The sequence below is a fragment of the Atractosteus spatula genome, chromosome 10 (assembly GCF_055471065.1).
Source record: "Atractosteus spatula isolate fAtrSpa1 chromosome 10, fAtrSpa1.hap1, whole genome shotgun sequence".
Taxonomy (NCBI): Eukaryota; Metazoa; Chordata; class Actinopteri; order Semionotiformes; family Lepisosteidae; genus Atractosteus; species Atractosteus spatula.
This window is the reverse complement of record NC_142715.1, coordinates 21,082,043-21,101,154: the sequence shown is the minus strand read 5'-3', so window position 1 is coordinate 21,101,154 and position 19,112 is coordinate 21,082,043. Positions and strand designations below refer to the sequence as shown.

Genomic DNA, 19,112 nt, shown 5'->3' with positions numbered 1-19,112 from the left:
AATCTTTTTCACTCAGACGTTGATCAAAAGCTTAATAAACCACGAAGCAGAGGCTCTTGTTCTGAATTAAACTCCCATCTGATTGTCTTGTTTTGGCCAAAATCTGATCTTTGAATTAAGGGACTACTCTGTCTGCTTTGTAATTCAAAAGTATATACAAATGTCACGTTTTTTTAGATATAAAGGTGTTCTCTGTTTTCAAAGGAAAGGATATGTACTTAATTGGCTTTATGATTTGGTATTGATATTGTATCGTTATATTATTAAGTTTGTGTTTTTTGTGTTTTTAACGTATTGTGGACTTTTTTTGTGGATTTTTGAAACAAATGCTTACAAAGGCAAACAAGGCACACATCTGTTTATACCAGCGGTGAATTGTACATTTTTATTTACAAGCTACTCTGCACTTTTGGGAATATAACAGCTTCGATATAAAGTGGCAAAAATATAAAAGGGGAAAATACCCCGGACTGCCTGTAAAGCCCTCGTTGTAACTGTTGTTTTATTGTTAAATACGGCGTACTGTGCACGAAATGTTGCAGAAACACAATCTGATATTTTAATAATTATTATTTTAATAATTTGATAAGTATGAGGCCCCGGATCCAAATATTCAGTTCTGATTTTTTTAAAGTGATATCTTCCCTTCCTCTCGTGGAAATCACACGATGTGAGCAATTGTTTTTTGTTCTTTTTTTTTTCACATTGCGATCCACAGAGCCTCAGACGCCCAGTCTGACAGCAACCAAACCTGAATGGATTCTGTTGGGAGCTGGACTGAGCTCATTCGCTGTGCTAAAAACAGAATCAGCTCCTCCCCGAGCACCATCTACAGCTGCTGGATGGTACTCTGCGTCCTGCTGCCCCAGCAATTATTTTGACGAAAGACAGATTACTTGTGCGCTTCTAACCTTCTCGCAGCTACAGGCGAGACTGAAGCTGACGATATGAAGGCACGCGCTGGTACACCTTCTCTAACTTTCACAATCGCGATAAACATTTTTTTAAAGACCTTTGAAAAACTAGTGTAACGCCCTCGCCTGGTGGTGAGGAGGAAGCGCCCCTAGGCGCTCGTAGTACCGCTGGGCATGCTGGGAGTGGTAGTCGGGGAGAGTGTGAGGGTCAGCACGATGACCAGCGGCTGACCCTACCTGTGTAAATAATGTCCTAGTAGTTCTAGTGCCCTGTGTAGTCCTGTAAAAGTGTAGTGTGTTGTTAGGTAATTACCACCCTAAAGTTGTGTACGTGTTCCGTCAGTCTCCTCATGTGTGCGTAGATTCTGTGTTTGGTTTTGGGTGGGAAAACGAATAAAGCTAATGCTTGTTTGTTAATTGCGTCTCCGCTCGTCCTTGTTCTGAAAAGAACCTGCAAAACGCTACATTGGTGTCAGAAGCGGGCAGAATGGACAACTCGTGGCAGACAATACCCGATTCTATTAAACGCCGGCTGACGCTGGAAGAAACAGAACCCATCGGCAGCGCACATAGGGAGCCTGAGCAACTCCTGGGTGCGACAGGTGGCCACAGCCCTTACCAGGGCTATTCAATAGTGGTCCCGCCGGTAGAATTGGGGCGACCGGCCGCTACTCCTGGTCAGCGAGCACCGCAGATAGAGGATACTCTCCCTGCCGGAGCCGATCAGCGATTCTCACGCCCATCGGCGCGGGTGAGACCAGGTCGCTACAATGGGGAAGCGCCGTGGGAAATCTACGAGGCGCAGTTCCAGCTCGCGGCCCGGACGAATGGCTGGAGATGGTCGGCCACCTGGCGGCGGCGCTGGAAGGAGCGGCCTGCCAGGCGCTCCTGGACGTCCCGGAGGAGGACAGAGGCGAATACACGGCGCTGGCAGCGGCTCTCCAGCTGCGCTTCAGTGTGGAGGAGGCGCCGGACTTGATGCGGGAGAGCGACTGGGCCCGGTTGCCGCTGATGTCGCGTTCCTCGCCCGCCGAGGATACCCAACTTTCCCCCGGAAGGCGCAGCGGGAGATGGCTCTCCAGGCCTTTCTCAAGGCCCTCTCGCCCGAGGAGCTGCGGCACCACGTGCAGCTGGCCGCGCCAACATCGCTGGAGCAGGCCTTGGTCCTTGCTACACGGGCTGAGGCCGTGTTCGGGGTGGCTGGAAGCGCCAGCAGACACAGTGCGCCCTGCCGGCTGACTGAGACGGCGACGGAGGGATCCAGCGAGGGGGAAGAGGAGCCAGCCCGGGCAGCGACCCCCGCGGAACAGCCCCGCACGCTGATTTGCAACCGCTGCGGGAAGAGGGGACACCGAGCCCGGTTCTGCCGGGCACCCGAACCTTGCACTCCTCAATCGGTGTCGGGAAACGGGAACGGGGCGGCTCAGCGTGGGGAAGGCCGCCCCTCGAACACCTCAACCCCCGCTCCGGAGAGCGCTGTTAAGACCGGCGCCCCTCACGCCACCGTGGGGCGAGTCGGCTGTAGCCGGGGCCTGTACCTCCACTGCAAAATCGAGGACCAACCCTGCCTGGCCCTACTCGACACTGGTTCATCGGTAACCCTACTCCGGCCGGGCGTCCTCCCGGACACCGAGGGCACCAACCCCCCAGGATGGGAGGCCTCCAGCCTGCGGCTAAGGACCGTGACGGGACAGCTCGCTGCAGTCCGGGGGAAACAGGTGCTTGCCTTCCGTCTAGGTGCAGCGACGGTGCGCCACCCCTGCTACCTCGCACCCAGCGAGTGCAGCGAGTGGGGGCCAGTTTGGACTTGAGCCGGCAGGAGTTGGTGTGGCAGGGGGAGCGACTTCACCTGGTGGAGGGCAGGCCCGGCGAAGGCCGAGGGACGCGGGCTTGCCGGAGCCAGGAGAAAAAGAGGCAGTGGCGGCGGCAGCGGCGGCGGCAGCGGCAGTCGCCGGGGCCGACCAGGCCTGTGAGCCGGGGAGCGAGCGTGCCGGATCCTGCTCCCGAGTCAGCCGGGGAGCCAGACAAGGCGGCGGCGGCGGGGGCCGAGCTTTGCTTGGAAGCGAGGCGCGCCGTTGAGGATCTCTACCAGCGGAGCTGCGAGGGCCTCGATCAGGACCAGCGGCAGCGGCTCCAGGAGCTACTCGCCCAGAACGAGGATCTCTTTGCGGCGAGAGATGAGGACTGCACCCGCACTGCCCTGGTCCAACACGAGATCAACACCGGCGACGCTCGGCCCATCTGCATCCCACCGGGACGCATGATTCACGCCAAGCGGACCGCCGCCGAGGAAAAGATCCGGGAGATGGCCGCAGCGGGGGTGATTGAGCCCTCCGCGAGCCCGTGGTCGGCGCCAGCTGTTCTGGTCAAAAAAAAAGACGGCTCGTGGAGGTTCTGCGTCAATTACCGTGAGCTGAACGAGGTCACCCGGAAAGATTCCTACCCCCTGCCGAGGATAGATGACGCCCTAGACTACATCACCGGGTCGACCTGGTTCAGCTCCCTGGACCTCCGCTGCGGCTACTGGCAGGTACCGCTTGCTCCCGATGCTCGCCCGAAGACGGCCTTTTCTATCGGCCAGGGCCTCTGGCAGTTTACTGTCATGCCTTTTGGCCTGTGCAATGCCCCGGCGACATTCAAGAGGCTGATGGAGAGGGTGCTGGCATCTGTCCCGCGGAACCAGTGTGTGCTGTACCTGGACGATCTGCTGGTTCATGCCCGGGGCTTCGACCAGGCCTTGACAAACCTCCAGGCGGTGCTGGCCTGCATCCGCCGTGCTGGCCTGAGGCTCAACCCCCGCAAGTGCGAGCTCCTGCGGCGGGAGGTGACCTTCCTGGGACATGTTGTTGGACCGCGAGGGGTGGCTACGGACCCAGGTAAGGTCGCCGCAGTGAGGGGCTGGCCGACTCCACGCACCGTCGCGGAGCTGCGCCGCTTTCTGGGGTTGGCCTCGTACTACCGGAGGTTCGTCCGGGACTTTGCCAGCATCGCTGCCCCGCTGCACCGCCTCACCGACAAGGGCCGTCGTTTTGACTGGGACTCGGGCTGTGAGACTGCCTTCGGCCGGTTGCGTGAAGCTCTGGTGGGGGCCCCCGTGCTGGCCTACCCCGACCCGCGGTTGCCGTATGTTCTCGATACCGACGCGAGTGACTCGGGGGTGGGCGCGGTGTTGGCGCATGAGGGGCCGGATGGGGAGCGCGTAGTGGCATACTATAGTCGGGCTTTGACTAGGCCTGAGCGGAACTACTGCGTGACCCGTCGCGAGCTGGTGGCGGTGATGGCGGCGGTCCACCACTTCAGGCCGTACCTGTTCGGGACCCGGTTCCGGCTGAGGACCGACCATGCGTCCCTCACCTGGCTGCTCCACTTTAAGGAGCCGGAGGGGCAGATGGCGCGATGGATAGAGATCCTGCAGGAGTACGACTTCACTGTCGTGCACCGTGCGGGGTCTCGCCATCTCAATGCCGACGCTCTCTCGCGGCGCCCCTGCGAGGCCGCGGACTGCCACCACTGCGCCCGGCGGGAGCAGCGTGAGGAGGCTGTTCGCCCCGTGGCGGGGGTGAGCACCGCGGCCACGGCCCGGGAGGGGCCGCTGGGGGTGGGCCTGCCAGACTTGGCGCAGCGTCAGGCAGCTGATCCTGACGTGGGGCCGGTGCTCCGCTGGAGGGCAGCAGGAGTGCGGCCTACGCGAGAGGAGCTCGCCCCGCACCCAAAGTCCGTCAAGGCCCTCTGCGCCCTGTGGGAGGCCTTGGAGGTAAAGGACGGGGTGCTGCGCCGGGGGTGGCGGGTACCCTCCAGTGGCGAGGTACGGTGGCAGCTGGTGGTGCCTCGGTCGCTCCGCGGGGCGGTGCTCCGAGCGGTGCACGGCCAGCCGGGCGTGGGGCACTTCGGCGGTAAAAAAACCCTGCAGCGTCTCCGAGGCCATTTTTATTGGGGTCTTTGCCACTGGGACGTGGAGCGGTACTGCCGAACGTGTGCGGTGTGCGTGGCGCAGAAGGGTCCCCCTGAGCGCTCCCGGGCCCCCCTCCAACAACACCAGGTGGGGGCTCCTATGGAGCGGGTGGGGGTGGACGTTTTGGGCCCGTTTCCGCGCACCGAGGCCGGGAACCGCTACATCTTGGTGGCCATGGATTATTTTACGAAGTGGCCGGAGGCCTACGCCCTCCCAGACCAGAGTGCCCCCACGGTGGCCGATGCACTGCTGGAGGGGATGTTTGCCAGGCTGGGGGTGCCGGAGGAGTTACACAGTGACCAGGGGCGTAACTTCGAGTCCCAGGTCTTCGCCAGAGTGTGCCAGCGCCTGGGGATCACTAAGACGCGGACCACACCGCTGCATCCCCAGAGCGACGGGTTGGTGGAGCGGTTTAATCGGACGCTCGCCACCCAGCTGGCCACCCTGGTGTCCCGGCACCAACGGGACTGGGACCGCCACCTCCCCCTCGCGCTCTGGGCGTACAGGACCGCGGTCCAGGAATCCACCGGGTGCACCCCGGCCTCGCTCATGCTGGGCCGGGAAATGCGAACACCGGTGGACCTGGTCTTCGGCCCGCCGCCCGGAGACGGGTCGGCACCGCCGGCTGGACCGGACTACGAGTGGGACCTGCGGCAGCGGATGCAGCGGGTGCACAGCTTTGCACGGACCCACCTGACACAGGCGGGGGTCCGGCAGAAGCGGTACTACGACCTGCGCTGCAGGGGGCCTGCCTTCCAGCCCGGGGACTCGGTTTGGGTGTACAACCCGCGCCGCCGCAAAGGCCTCAGCCCTAAGCTGGCGCCGTCGTGGGAGGGCCCCGCTGAGGTACTCGGGGTGGTGGGCGAGGTCTGCTACCGTGTCCAGTTGCAAACACGGGGGAGAGTGGTGGTTCTGCACCGAGACCGCCTGGCCCCCTACCGGGCCCGGGAGGAGGAGCCGTGTGGGGAGGCTCTAGAGGAGCAGCCGGGGCTGGAGCCGGCCGATAGTGGGGCGTCCGTGGGTCGCCAGCCGTCACCGCGGCGCAGTGGCCGCTCACGCAGGGTTCCGCAGCAGTTGGCTGAATACGAGTACAGCCTGAGGGGGGTGTTCGACGTCGGCGAGACGCCAGACGCTTCAGGTGGGGGCAGTGTAACGCCCTCGCCTGGTGGTGAGGAGGAAGCGCCCCTAGGCGCTCGTAGTACCGCTGGGCATGCTGGGAGTGGTAGTCGGGGAGAGTGTGAGGGTCAGCACGATGACCAGCGGCTGACCCTACCTGTGTAAATAATGTCCTAGTAATTCTAGTGCCCTGTGTAGTCCTGTAAAAGTGTAGTGTGTTGTTAGGTAATTACCACCCTAAAGTTGTGTACGTGTTCCGTCAGTCTCCTCATGTGTGCGTAGATTCTGTGTTTGGTTTTGTGTGGGAAAACGAATAAAGCTAATGCTTGTTTGTTAATTGCGTCTCCACTCGTCCTTGTTCTGAAAAGAACCTGCAAAACGCTACACTAGATATAGATATAGATAAAACTAGATAAAAAACATGAGCTTTATCGGTTTTTTCATTAATCGATTTTGAATCAAATTTGATCTTTTTACATTGCATTTTACATTGAAAAAAGCGTGCATACCTAATCCACCAACAGACAGAGCAATATTTTACGTTGCCTTCCAGAGCTTCCAGCGTGTGATGGATTTAGATGGGCGTCTGTATGATACCACTACAGCACTGGCGCAGGTGCAAAATCCACTTTCACAAGACTTTTTCAGTGTCTTTTCCTCTCTCAAATGGACCGAAGCACAGGAGCCAATATAAGAGAAAACGACAGGCGTTTAAACAGAGTATGTCCCAATGTCTGCGACAACGCATTGTGATTTTGTAGAAACGCAAATGGTTTATCATTTAAAAGCCAACATCATTCTTTTTATCCCTGACGCTAATACGCTACCACACATGCGAGCTGTTGTGTGAAAGAAAATTCATATGTGCGTAGGAAGGCAGAATAAAATCCAGAACTGTATTGGTGATATCGATAAACAGGGCTCATGTTCACAATAAAACTTTATTGTATAAAACGTTAAAATTCGTAAATATTTGTTTTAATCGTGCAAAGGGTCTGTTAAACCATTCATGAAGCATTCTTAGGCAAAAAAACACACCATTATATGAGAAAATATATTTACTATATGTGCATTTAACTTACTTTTTAACAATTTCAGTTTCAAGGTCAATGAAAATTGTTTCCCTGCTTTTTTGTCATAAATACACAAGCTTGTTATGTCTTGTGTCAGAAATAAACTGCATGAAATTTGCTAAAGCAACAAAACGTAAGTGCGACAAAGAAGACAAACATTTGCGTTTATAGTGCAATGTTATCTCGAGCCTTTAAAATTACTTTAAACACAATTTGTTTTTCTCTGTGGCTCTAAGGCTTTGCCATTTAGGTGTGCTGTTTTTTTTTTACATGTTGTAAAAAAGTCGCTAAATCATACGAAACATAAAAACTCCAATTGTAAACAATTGACCATTCATATTCCTGAATTTTAAACCTATGGAGTATTTATACCTTGTCTTTGTATTTGTGCATATTACAGAGCTCCTTTTCAAAAGCTGTCAGTATAGATTAGTGCTTAGGTTTCCTGTTTTTTTACCCAGGTGGTCCAGATAAGACTCTTGGTGTATAGGAGCACGTCTGTGTTGCCTTCTGGATTTCAAATGAGCAGCTCAGTGCAGAAAAGAACTCTGTAGATTAGCATGTACATTTGCATGGACAGTAGATTTTTCAGAAAGTGTATTTGGATTATAGCACATGCCCCTGACGATGTTGTTGATACGTCATATGTGCTCTTTTTTGTATTATATGTATTTTTGTTGTTCAAATAAAAAAATATAAAAAAAAACTTTCAGGATGCTTGCTGCTGTAAAAATAAAATGACATCAAGGGCGCTGTACGCAGAGGTCTGAAACCTGCTTCACAGAAGAACTTTATCCAGAGGTGTTAAAGAAAATTGATTTATTTTCCTGATTGCAATGTATGGTGAAGCATAAAATCTAGCTGCATAAATCTCTATTACGTGTCATTTATGAAGGCGTTTCAAATAGCAGCCAGTGAAGGATTAACGCTTTTGGAGCATGTATTATATTCTAAATACTCTTATTTAAATAAGCTTAAATTCGCATACTGTTATTTAGACATCGCAAACCAGTCTGACCTCATACAACATTCTGTGCCCGCTGAGTAGATCTTAAAGCAGCTTCAGCCAGAGTAGCAGTAATGGCAACACAGTGCTTGGAGTTCAGCTTTTCTTATTTCTTCTGCAGAACCAGCGGTATCGGAATATATTGATCCGCATAAGAAGCGCTTTCGGTTTCTGATCGTTTTTATTGAGCGCTGCTCTAAACTTTACATTTGCTCGTACTAGTTTTCCCTATGAACAAAAGACATTTCCCTAATTACATGATTTCACTTTTTTCTTTTCAACAAGTAGAAAGAAATAAAATATAATTCCATATAAAAGCCCCAGGCAGGATGGTTGGTGGTCTAAGGCGTTGCATTCAGGTTGCAGTTTCTCCTTGAGGCGTTTGTTCAAATTCCACTTCTGACAAAGAAGTTAGAGTAGAAACGATAAAATCCCTAGGTAGAAAACATCTCTCATTTCACGTGTTTAATATTAGTTGTCTCAGTGGTTGCCTCGGTGATTGATGGATCTTCTCTCTTGCAGGGCGACGGCAAACGTCTTCAGAGAGGGAGTCTCACACGCACGCCTTTTCTTCATCAAGAGCGGAGACAACAGAAACAGACTTCAAACTGAAATGAATTACTTCTTGAGCGTTTATGACCGTCTATAAAAAGCTGAGAGCAGGTGAAAACGTCTTTTGAAATGAGGAAATGTCAACTGACAGTAAACAGAGCTCACGCTGAGCTCCGGACAAGCGCTCCTCGTTAGTACAGTGCTGAGTACCCCCGCTTGTTGCGCGGGAGACCGGGGTATGTTTCTGTGACAGGGCGCTGGTTTAATTTTTTAACAACCTGACTTCCCTTAAAAAGTGTGTACTGTGTACTAAGTTTCGGACTAGTTAGTGCGGTAGAATATGGAGATCATCTCCAGCTCTGAGCTCAAATGCAACAACAAGTCATGCTGAACAAAGTCAGAGCCCAGCTGAATGTGTGCTCAGTGTAGTGCTCAGGACTCAGGAGCATTGTTGAGTTCTAATTAGTATGAACTGCAGGGGTTCTGAATCAGAACATTTCAATTTATCTGATCAGTAAATTAAAATGCAGGACACTGTTAAATAGGATTATTACTGTGTCTCTGTCTCGTTTGTATATAACCGAATGTCCCTCACAGTTTAAAAGATACCAGTAAGGACACACAACTACTAATGTGATACTTATTGGAAATAGTCCCAAAACAAGCACGTCTGGCAGCTGGTAGACTCCTGTAATTTTGCAGTGACAGAACACTTAGAAGATTTGCAATCTATTTAAATATGAATTTATTAAATTTCAGTTCTCTTCACTCCCAGGCATAACTGAACTCTCACTGTCGCATACTAAAGGCTTTACATGCATTAGCTGTGATAAAGCTTCTAATAAACACATAATGAAACTTAGTTTTGTTCCTCATGGTGATCCTCTACTCGATCCAAATGAAATGTTTAATATGATCCCCCGAGAAAAAAAAATGAGTCTATTTCCGCCTGGAATGATTGATGCCTCATCAAACATTTTGTAATATCCCTGGAAGTTTATACAGTAGAATGCTGGTTCGTGGGTTAAATTCAAGGTAAAAAAGACTAAGGAAACGAGTTGGAAACGATGTCGATCTGTGATTTAAATCATCCGGAACATTGCACAACATTGTTTAAATGTGGATTTCTTTTGGATCCACAGGATGATCAGCATGAGCCATCAAAGAGCCTGTAGCTACAAGACGGTTAAAAGCGCACAAGTGATCTGTCTTTGGTCAAAGGAATTGCTGGAGCAGTAGGACGCAGAGCAATATCTAGCAGCTGTAGACGATGTTCGGGGAAGAGATAATTCTGTTTTCAGCACAGGGAGTGAGAATGAGCTCAGTCCGGCTCCCAGCAGAATCCATTCTGGTTTGGTTACTGTCAGACTGGGCGTCTGAGGCTCTGTGGATCGCAATGTGAAAAAAAAGAACAAAAAACATTTGCTCACATCTTGTGATTTCCACGAGAGGAAGAGAAGATATCACAAAAAAAATCAGAACTGAAGATTTGGATCCGGGACCTCATACTTGTCAAATGATTAAAATAATAATTATGAAAATATCAGGTTGTGTTTCTGCAACATATCGTGCACAGTACGCCATTTTTTTCTAAAAATACAGTAGATTGTACTTAATAAAAATGTACAATTCACCGCTGGTATAAACAGATGTGTGCTGTGTTTGCCTTTGTAAGCATTTGTTTAAAAAATAAGTTCACAATATGATAAAAAAAACAGAAAGCACAAACTTAATAATATAACGATACAAAATCAATACCAAATCATAAAGCCAATTAAGTACCTATCCTTTGAAAACAGTGACATTTGTATATACTTTTGAATTACAAAGCAGACAGAGTAGTCCCTTAATTCAAAGATCAGATCTTGGCCAAAACAAGACAATCAGATGTGAGCTGAATTCGGAACAAGAGCCTCTGCTTCGTCGTTTATTGAGCTTTTGATCAACGTCTGAGTGGAAAAGATTTGCTATTTTAACTCTTTCATTAAAGTACACAAAAAGCACCTTCCTTCTAGCCAGATTCAAACCAGTGACCTAAAGATTCCCAACTGTTCTTACTACAGTTCTCCACTCTACCAACTGAGCTATCGAAGGGTTGTCAGGCACTTCTCTCTGGCATATACGGCCGAATGTAGTGAAATGTTCCGGGTGATTTAAATCCCACTTCGACATCAGGTTTCCAAATCGTTCCTTAGTCTTGTTTACCTTGAATTTAAGCAGCGAACCAGGATTCTACTGTATACACTTCCAGGGATATCACAAAAGATTTGATGGGGCATCAATCATTCCAGGTGGAAATTGACTCCTTTTCTTTCTCGAGGGATCATATTAAACATTTCATTTGGATCGGGAAGAGGATCACCATGATACACATAACAAACAGTTTCATTCTGTCTTTATTAGAATCTGTATCACAGCTAATGCATATAAAGGCACAAGTAATAGGTTTATGCCATGCTGAATAGAGAAGAGATAAAACAACGTTTCTGAAAAAGGCTTCACAGCTGAAACATTATCTTTTCTCTCTTCTCTTTTCAGCATGGAATAAACCTTTTACTTATTCCTTTGCAAACTACGCATGCTGACACAGCTACCCACCTGAACGAATGCATGTAAAGCCTTCGGTATGCGATAGTGAGAGTTCAGTTATCCCGGGGAGTGAAGATAACTGAAATTTAGTAAATTCATATTTAAATAGAGTGTAAATCTTCAGTGTTCTGTCACTGGAAATTTGTTACAGGAGTATAACGGAAGTGGGGACTGTACCCACGCAGACATTTATCCATTTGATGGAAAATCTAATGTTTTAACCACTCAGCCATCCAGGTCTACAGTAAAGCCCCTTTTACATGGGTTCATTTCTGAACAGATTGTCAGTTGTTTAACATTTCAATATGAATTGGATTCAAACATTTGCAATTATTCACCTATAAAAAGATCACTCCAACTAATCAATGGCCCAGCCATCCTGGGTTCACCTTTCCAGCTCTGTGTTACACAGTTCTTTAAATATATTTGTTATAAGTTTGAAGGGGATGGGACTGTAGGTTGGTGATTCCCAGGGGAAAACAGGGTTATTGAGCCATTTGGCATTCAGAGAATATGTTTTGTAGGTGAATGTAACCGTGTGCTAAAGTAAAGAAAACCCTCTTAGATGAAGCGCTAGAGATGCAGCCCCTGAATTCATAGTACTGCTGACACAAATGTAGTCTCTACATCAGACTGAAATAGTAATGTGTTCGTTTAATCGCGTGAAGGATCTCCTTGTCTCATTCATCAATGGAAATAGAAGCCATTAGAATACGATACATGTTCACCTTCAACCCCGCAGCTGACGGATGAGCTTGTTTCAGCTCCGTAAAGTTGGCCCCCCTACAAACAACACAAACGATGAAACCCACCTCAGTCTTTAGTGCTGTTTTTGTGCCGTTGAAAGTAGCATTTGTGCTACATTAATAATATTTTCTTGGAAATACAGAAGTTGTCAGTTCTAAAACATATTTGAATTGAAATGTGGTTTTGAGTTAGATATTAGCATGTTCATGTAATTAGTCTGTGTTTGTCATTACTATATATATATATTGCCATGTTACTAGAACTTGTAGCTGAAGTTTACTAGTTGTGTTTATATGATGATCAGCCATATGTTGATTACATTATTGTATATAATGTATAATTTGAACTACATATTTTGCAGGTGTGAATGATTGTATATTTTCAGAATACATTTCTAAACCAAATCATTGGCTTGATTTACTAGTTTCTACCCCTATAACATCTATCTTTGATGTATAATAGACCTTTAACCATACAGTATATGTATAATAGTCCTCTAAAGTTATCTGTATAATAGAACTCCAACCATTTATGTATAATGAACATATAATCATAGATGTCTAATTGACCTATAGAGACATACGTATATTAGAATTTCATTCTGGAGGAATTATGGACCACATTTATACAGTACGTCTAAGATATTAGTTTAATAGACGTATATTCTACATCGTTTGCCCATTGGGATGTCCCGATTTTAATTGAACAAAGCTAGATACACATTTTCTAATGCAGCCTTCATTACAAGACAGTTTATTTCTCGAAAGCACGTTATGTAAAAAAGAGAAAAACAAAAATATATGGATGACAATCTTTTAAAGCTGAAGATTTTACTCATGAGAAATTGTCATCCTATGTATCTAAACACTTTTCAACCACTGGTTTTAGAACTTTGCTGTGCTTCCTGCGTCATTTTCAGTGTTATAAACTGGGTGTGGAGGTAGCGATCACTTTGTAGAGCAGTTGATAGGCTGGAGCTGTTCAGACTACTCTTGTTATTTCTCAAATGCTTCCATCATTTTTCTTTCACGCTAGGACGCGAGTGTGTACATGTGTTTGGTTTTCGTTTCTCTGATTCTCATTGAAGATTTGGGAATTAACGACGAAAGAATCAGTTGCCTCAGAAGGCAGAAGCTTTGGTTCTCAATGATCTTGAAGACACGCCCATGTAGAGCAGCGTGTGATGATTTGTACTACAAAACACCAAGTGCTCAATGTGACGTCTGCGTTTACCGTTGAAACTTTTCATCTCGGGTGAAAAAGCAGTTGTATTGAATAGCTCCCCTCAGCAAAAGTGTGCCGGGCCCCTTACCCTGAAGTCGACGAATGGAAACCATCCTCTGCTATGCGCATGATTGATAAGTACACCATCAGTTTAATGAAGTGCATTGAAACTGATTTTTTCTCTCGTGTGTGGAAACTTCACACTTTTGGTGCTCTTTAATCTTTACAAATATGCAGATGCCCAAATGTATCTTTGGATGTTCTGAGATCCTTGATAGTTTCCTCAAATCCTTCAAATGAACATCCATATCAAAGCAATTATGTTTATATATATATTTTCCAGTTGAGGTACATATAAAAAATATCAACGTACATTTGTACAGTGCTCATTTAATAATAATTGTCAAGGATTGTCAACTTCTCTAACAAATCTGTTTTCTAATTTTAAAATATTTTTGCTAAGGATACAACAGGTGTATAAATAAATTCTCCTGACAGCCAGTTGAAGATAAAATTCCACACGTGAAAATGGTTCTTGGACGTTGACGTAGGTACTTAATTCTTTACTTCTTTACAAACAATCTGAGCTTGAACCACTAGCCCTTTGTTTAACAGCTGCACAGGAACAGGTTTTTCACCATTCATACGTTTGTAGTTAAAGAAAATAAAATACTGGCATTTTCCAGCCAGCTGGCAGTATTTCTTCTGCACTGACGAAGAATAATCAAGAACTTTATTTAATCTTTCACAGGCTATAATTTCCAGAAAAGGAAGTGAATACTTGTATTAAGCTGAATCAAGCCGACGGAGATGCATTTTTTTTGCAGTATTTCTTCTGTCCTAATAAGCAAGATATGTATTTTATCTTCCAGAAGTTGTATGAATTTCTTGAAGTTCGGAAACAGCTTGTTCTAGAAAAGAAATGAACACTTGCTTTAAAGTAAATCAAGACATATCTCTCTCGCTGTGTGTGCTCTTATCTGTCCATCTCTCTCTTCTCTCACTCTGACAGTCTGTGCAGAGTCTCTGAAGGGGATGTAACACCACTTGGCAAAGAAGAAAATTTCTGAGGCAGAATAAAAAATCATTATTCTCTTCTCAGTCAGATTCACAGCTCAGACACACACTCAGACTGAAGTTCAACTCCATACTGCTCTCTATCCTCACAATCCAGAACAAGAGTACATTCAGACAATCAGTGCTACTACATGAATAATATCAGACAGAACAGCCTGGACTCAGGTCACATCTCCTCCTTTTCTCCTTCCTCACAGCCTCTTAGAGACAGAGCAGAGCTCCTGGTTCTCCTCTCTGTGAACTGGGCTCAGGGGTCACTGATCTGGCAGCTGTGGGCTCTGTTCCAGGTCAGAAGCAAGAAGTTTCTATTAACCCTTTCCAGGACTTCCAGCTCTTCAGTATTACTTTCTTTACTGTATGTCAGCCTCCAAAGATGTTTTTTATAAACGTTTTATAACACAAGTGAGTGTGAAATTATCTTAGTATTTATGTAATTAACACCAGTAGTGACACTGTGATCAGTATATTGATAATCAGTAGCCAATGGTCTGAAGGTCATGTCTACAATAGTGACCAGTTGACCAGTCTGTAGCTCTGAGCAGTGGGACTCAGATCACACAGAAGACCTCCCACACGTCTCTCAGAGTCTTATAAATATCCAGTTAAACAGAGTCTGATAACAGTTATACAGTTAATTAAATAATCAAACCCGCAGAGGAACTGAGAGATCAGGAGTCTGAAGATTACACTGAAGATTCGTGTAAAACCCTTAAAAGCGCTTATTTCAGGGACTCGTGCTCGTTCTCTACTGCTCCACATGGGTACGCTTTGTAACGCATTAATCTGCTAAGTAAACTATTTTTTTCTGTTTAATGAATATCTTTCTTAGGTCCATCGCTCTCCTTTTCCAACTGTGATGATTTGCTTCTCTTCACAGCCCGGTGTTTTTTTTTTAATTTGGAGATGTTATATTTGTAAGAAAAGCCCCCCGGGCTCCGGACAGGAGTCTCCTCCAGCGGAGACGCATTCTGCTCTGTCAGAAAGAGCGCTGTGACGTCACAGACACTAACAGGATCGCCGGGATCAGAGAGCAAGACCGCGGGAGGCACACAGAGAGCACGCAGGAGAGTTATTGATCACTTATCTATCGACAACCAATTAATTCAACTGAAGAACCGTAGAAAAATCGATTAACTTCACCAATTGGTGAGTATTGATTCTTTTCTTGTGCCTGTTTGAATATCTAGAAAACAGTCAATAAAGACTGTATCGATCAATAACCATAATGCGTTTAGTGTTAATAATGTTCAATCTGAAATTAAACAATGATTATTCATATTATTATTTAGGCAACTGTATCCTAGAGCTAGAAAATTATATTCCAAGTTGATAAATGTATGTAACAGTTTAAATGCATTTTTCCAATGTTTATAAATCATAAGAATGGTAACCACGGCAACAGGCGCCCCGTCGCTGTGCGCCTCTAAGTGTCTCACATTCGTCACAGAGAGCGGTGTGACGTCACGGGCAGCAAGTAATACTAATACCAGTTTCTTCATGTTAATATTAATGAGAGTACAACTGGTAGTTGTAATGCTAGTGTTCATGTGAGTATTAATGACAATAACGCTACTGACAGTTTTAGTTTTAATGTTCATTTTCATGTTAATATTAATTATAACTAAAGTGTTACTGTTAGAGTATTAACACCAGTAGTAATGTTAGTTTTAATAATATCATTACTGTTATTATTAGTAGTTTGTGTCAGTGCTAGTGATAGTGTTACTGTTGTAAAATTAGTAGAATCAATTTGTGCTAGTTATTATGTATCTGTAGATAAGTGTGTTTGTGGTATCTGTGTGTGTGTGTTGTCTGTGAGCTTGTTATGTCTGTTAGTGTGTGAGCGTGTGGGGTCTGAGGTCCAGATTAGCTTGTGAATTTAAACACTTTCTAGAGTCCAGACCAACATCCACTGTGCACAGTTGTGTATGTACCATACACTGATCGATTGCACCACTGGACCTCTGTAAGGCAGGCTCCTACACAGATTGTAAAACTGGCACAAACGTAGGGTGAAACACAGGGTTTTGGCTGTGGATACATCTCCACATGGGGGAAAGGGACAGTAAAATAGTAAGGAAAATACAAAAGAAGAAACTGAAATATATGCGCTCACTGTAAAGTAGGAAGAGGTTGTCAGACAAGCAAAACAGCTTTGCGGATAATGCGAAGCGACATTGTTTTGTGTCAATCAGCTCATGGATTTCACTTCATGTGCCTTAAGCTGTGCAATTTGTATGGTTGTTGAATGAGATTCTTCACAAGCCCGGTCAATTGCCAGTGGAGAGCTTCACGACACACACCTTCATGAAGACTCTCTTTAAGATGATTACACCTTTCATTGTCATGTCGCCTTCTTTGCATACAATAGTAGCACCAACACCAAGAGAAAGGATGATAAATGGCTTTTATCAAGTGATTGCAGTGTTTGTTTGACTGAGGATCCTTGTGTGCTGAACTGTGTAGTGCAGTAAAAGAGAAGGTTTGTGTCATTCAAGACTGTAACAGAACAGAACAATACAATTACAATGCTTTTATGAGCGTAAATATTAGTGGTACATCACAGTTCTTATAATGGTGAAAACAGGAGAACCTTCTCTACATTTTTGACTGATGTATTTAAAAGGCAAGAAATACTATCATTATGCAATTGAGCTCCTCTAAATGTTGTAGACTGGTGATAAAATGTATAGAATTAGGTGACAATATTGGAATAATTCAAATGCACAAGATTTATTTTCAGCAACAAAAATGCGCTCGAAAATATTTTACAAGAAAAGCCTTACATTCACCCTCTACATTAGCAGACAAAAGAAGGACAGATAGTGTCACTGGACACTGCGTCACAGATGGCTGATCTCTTCTCCCTCATTATGTAGGCTTACCCACTCATGAAGAACTGTCCTCCAGCGATAGTCAGCTGCCATCACTGACTCAGACATGATGTTCGTGTACATATTATACCTTAATTGTACCTGGCACTGCATTACAATAATTTGATCAAAATGTCTAATGAACAAACAATAATCAAATATTTTCCTTCTTTTAGTAGATAAACTCTTTGTCCAAAAATGAAGCATTTGTTCCTTTCCTCTCCTACCAGCCTTTATAAGTCACCCAGTTTTCTCTGAGCCAACAGTGTGAAGTATGAGGCAGTCAAGGCTAACACAGCCGAGCGCTCTAAAGAGCTGGATTAAAGCTCCAGTCTCTTTGGGGGCATTGACTTGGATTCCCACTGCTCCCAAATATCTCCAACTATCTCTGTGTCAAGAAGAACTTGTTTTTTTGTTGTTACATCCCTGTGGTTTAAAAACATTTCAGACCAATTAATTTAAACAACCATGCTGTTCTTATGGCACGGCAAAAAAAAATAACATGACACCTCCTTTAAAACACACATTTGCTGCAAAGGGAACAGGAGAACTCAGCCTTAGAGTGTAATGTCATTTTCTCATGCTTATTTTAAGATAATTGTGATCGAATCTATGATCAGATCTATGACCCTTGTAGCGGCAATGCTTGTAATAAGACAGAGTTAAGCGTTGGTATGCTCCTAAAGGAGGCCCCATCTCACCCTCCATCTCTGTGGTGCAACCACAGAGAAAGAATTCATGCAAGTTGATTTAAGATGTTTTTCTTTTGATAAGAAGCAAGCTCCCAGACGGGGATGCCATTAGCTAAGCCTGGCTATCATGATCAATGGTCATACACTGGCGCCTATCAGTCTAGGGAGTGCCGAATGGACATCTGGACTGCATTTCTAAGTGTCAAGAGTAAGTGACTTATATCTCACCTTGACCAACCAATCAGGGACTGGTAATACCACGTGGGTCTCCAATGCCCGCCAAACTCTCAACCAATCAGCACACATCTGGGTCTTGATCAAAAAGGGAGCGCAAGCTCAGTTCTGGGCTCTCCTTGGCCATTTTCGCGCATCCTCAGAGACAATCACGTGACAACTGCTGTTGTCTGCAAAAGGACTTGGACTTTGTTCTAAGCGCGAGGCCGAGGATCCCGTACGTACTCAGAATTCTACCAACGTGAATGCTCCGCTTGATCAACGGCAGCCTACAGTTGGACCCTCGTCGACAACCTGAATAGCTTATTCAGAAGCAGCGCTGGACCGGGAACGAACCAGTTTCTTCCCAGGCAAAAGAGTGACTTGTGAGGACTCGCGGTCACACTCTGTGCATAGAGACTTTCTACTAGCCAGCCGGACTGCTGGTAGATCCCCTCGGAGCAACGACTGCCCTGCGCGCCGCAGTCAGATTCCTCCGCCCGTCCTACTCCGAGCTGCACCTCGACTGGTTGGCCGGTAGCCAGAGGACGCCGACACAACGCCCATTGGACATCCGCTGCAACAGAGGCTGCAACAGAGCCTGTCAGCTGGTTTGGTGTTCGTGCCGGGAAATTCCAAATCCAAACACAGTGGATAAGTAAACCCCATGTTCTACATTGCGTCTCGAGAATTTAATTGTACCTCAACACAAGTTGTTATCAATTTAATTCATGAGTAATGTATTTACTTCCGAGTTTAGAGTAACAGTGGGTAATAACACTGATTAGCGATTTGGTAACCGAACGATATATATTGACATATATTCTCTGTTGTGTATCTCTTTGTGTTTGCATCTCTTCGAGATTATATACCTTGTATATTGATAACCCTCACAGTAAGGTCTGCCGCTCGTATCCAGGCAGACTAGTATATGTTTGGTGCACAGTTTATATTAATAAATGTATCTCGTGTATTGAACCCGTGTGTGTGCGTTGTTAGTTGTTCTGACGATTGATTTTCTAAAAGCCCCAACGAACAACCTCGTGGTTACTGCTACAATTGATAATTGTCTCAGTAAACCCAT

General features: G+C 46.1%; 2 protein-coding genes across 2 annotated transcripts in view; both read right to left on the bottom strand.

Moving 5' to 3' along the window:
• LOC148825762 (uncharacterized) overlaps nucleotides 1-19,112 on the bottom strand; it is a 232,396-nt gene that overhangs the window by 162,160 nt on the left and 51,124 nt on the right. The window lies entirely within an intron of this gene.
• Nucleotides 1,583-4,839, bottom strand: LOC148825764 (uncharacterized). Its single transcript, XM_088926139.1, has 5 exons — nucleotides 4,021-4,839; nucleotides 2,941-3,054; nucleotides 2,135-2,247; nucleotides 1,809-1,958; nucleotides 1,583-1,679 (listed from the first exon to the last, which is right to left on the bottom strand). Exons 1-5 carry the CDS (start codon nucleotides 4,837-4,839, stop codon nucleotides 1,583-1,585), a joined length of 1,293 nt encoding a protein of 430 aa, XP_088782265.1.

Excerpts from the sequence above, each read along its gene's own strand:
- LOC148825764 (XM_088926139.1), bottom strand. The coding sequence starts at position 4,839 with ATGGCCTCGGAGACGCTGCAGGGTTTTTTTACCGCCGAAGTGCCCCAC. Across the intron at positions 3,055-4,020 it reads TACGGCAACCGCGGGTCGGG|CTCCTGGAGCCGCTGCCGCT; the intron begins GTAGGCCAGCAC and ends CTGGGCGAGTAG. Across the intron at positions 1,959-2,134 it reads GTCAGCCGGCAGGGCGCACT|TTGGGTATCCTCGGCGGGCG; the intron begins GTGTCTGCTGGC and ends TCCGGGGGAAAG.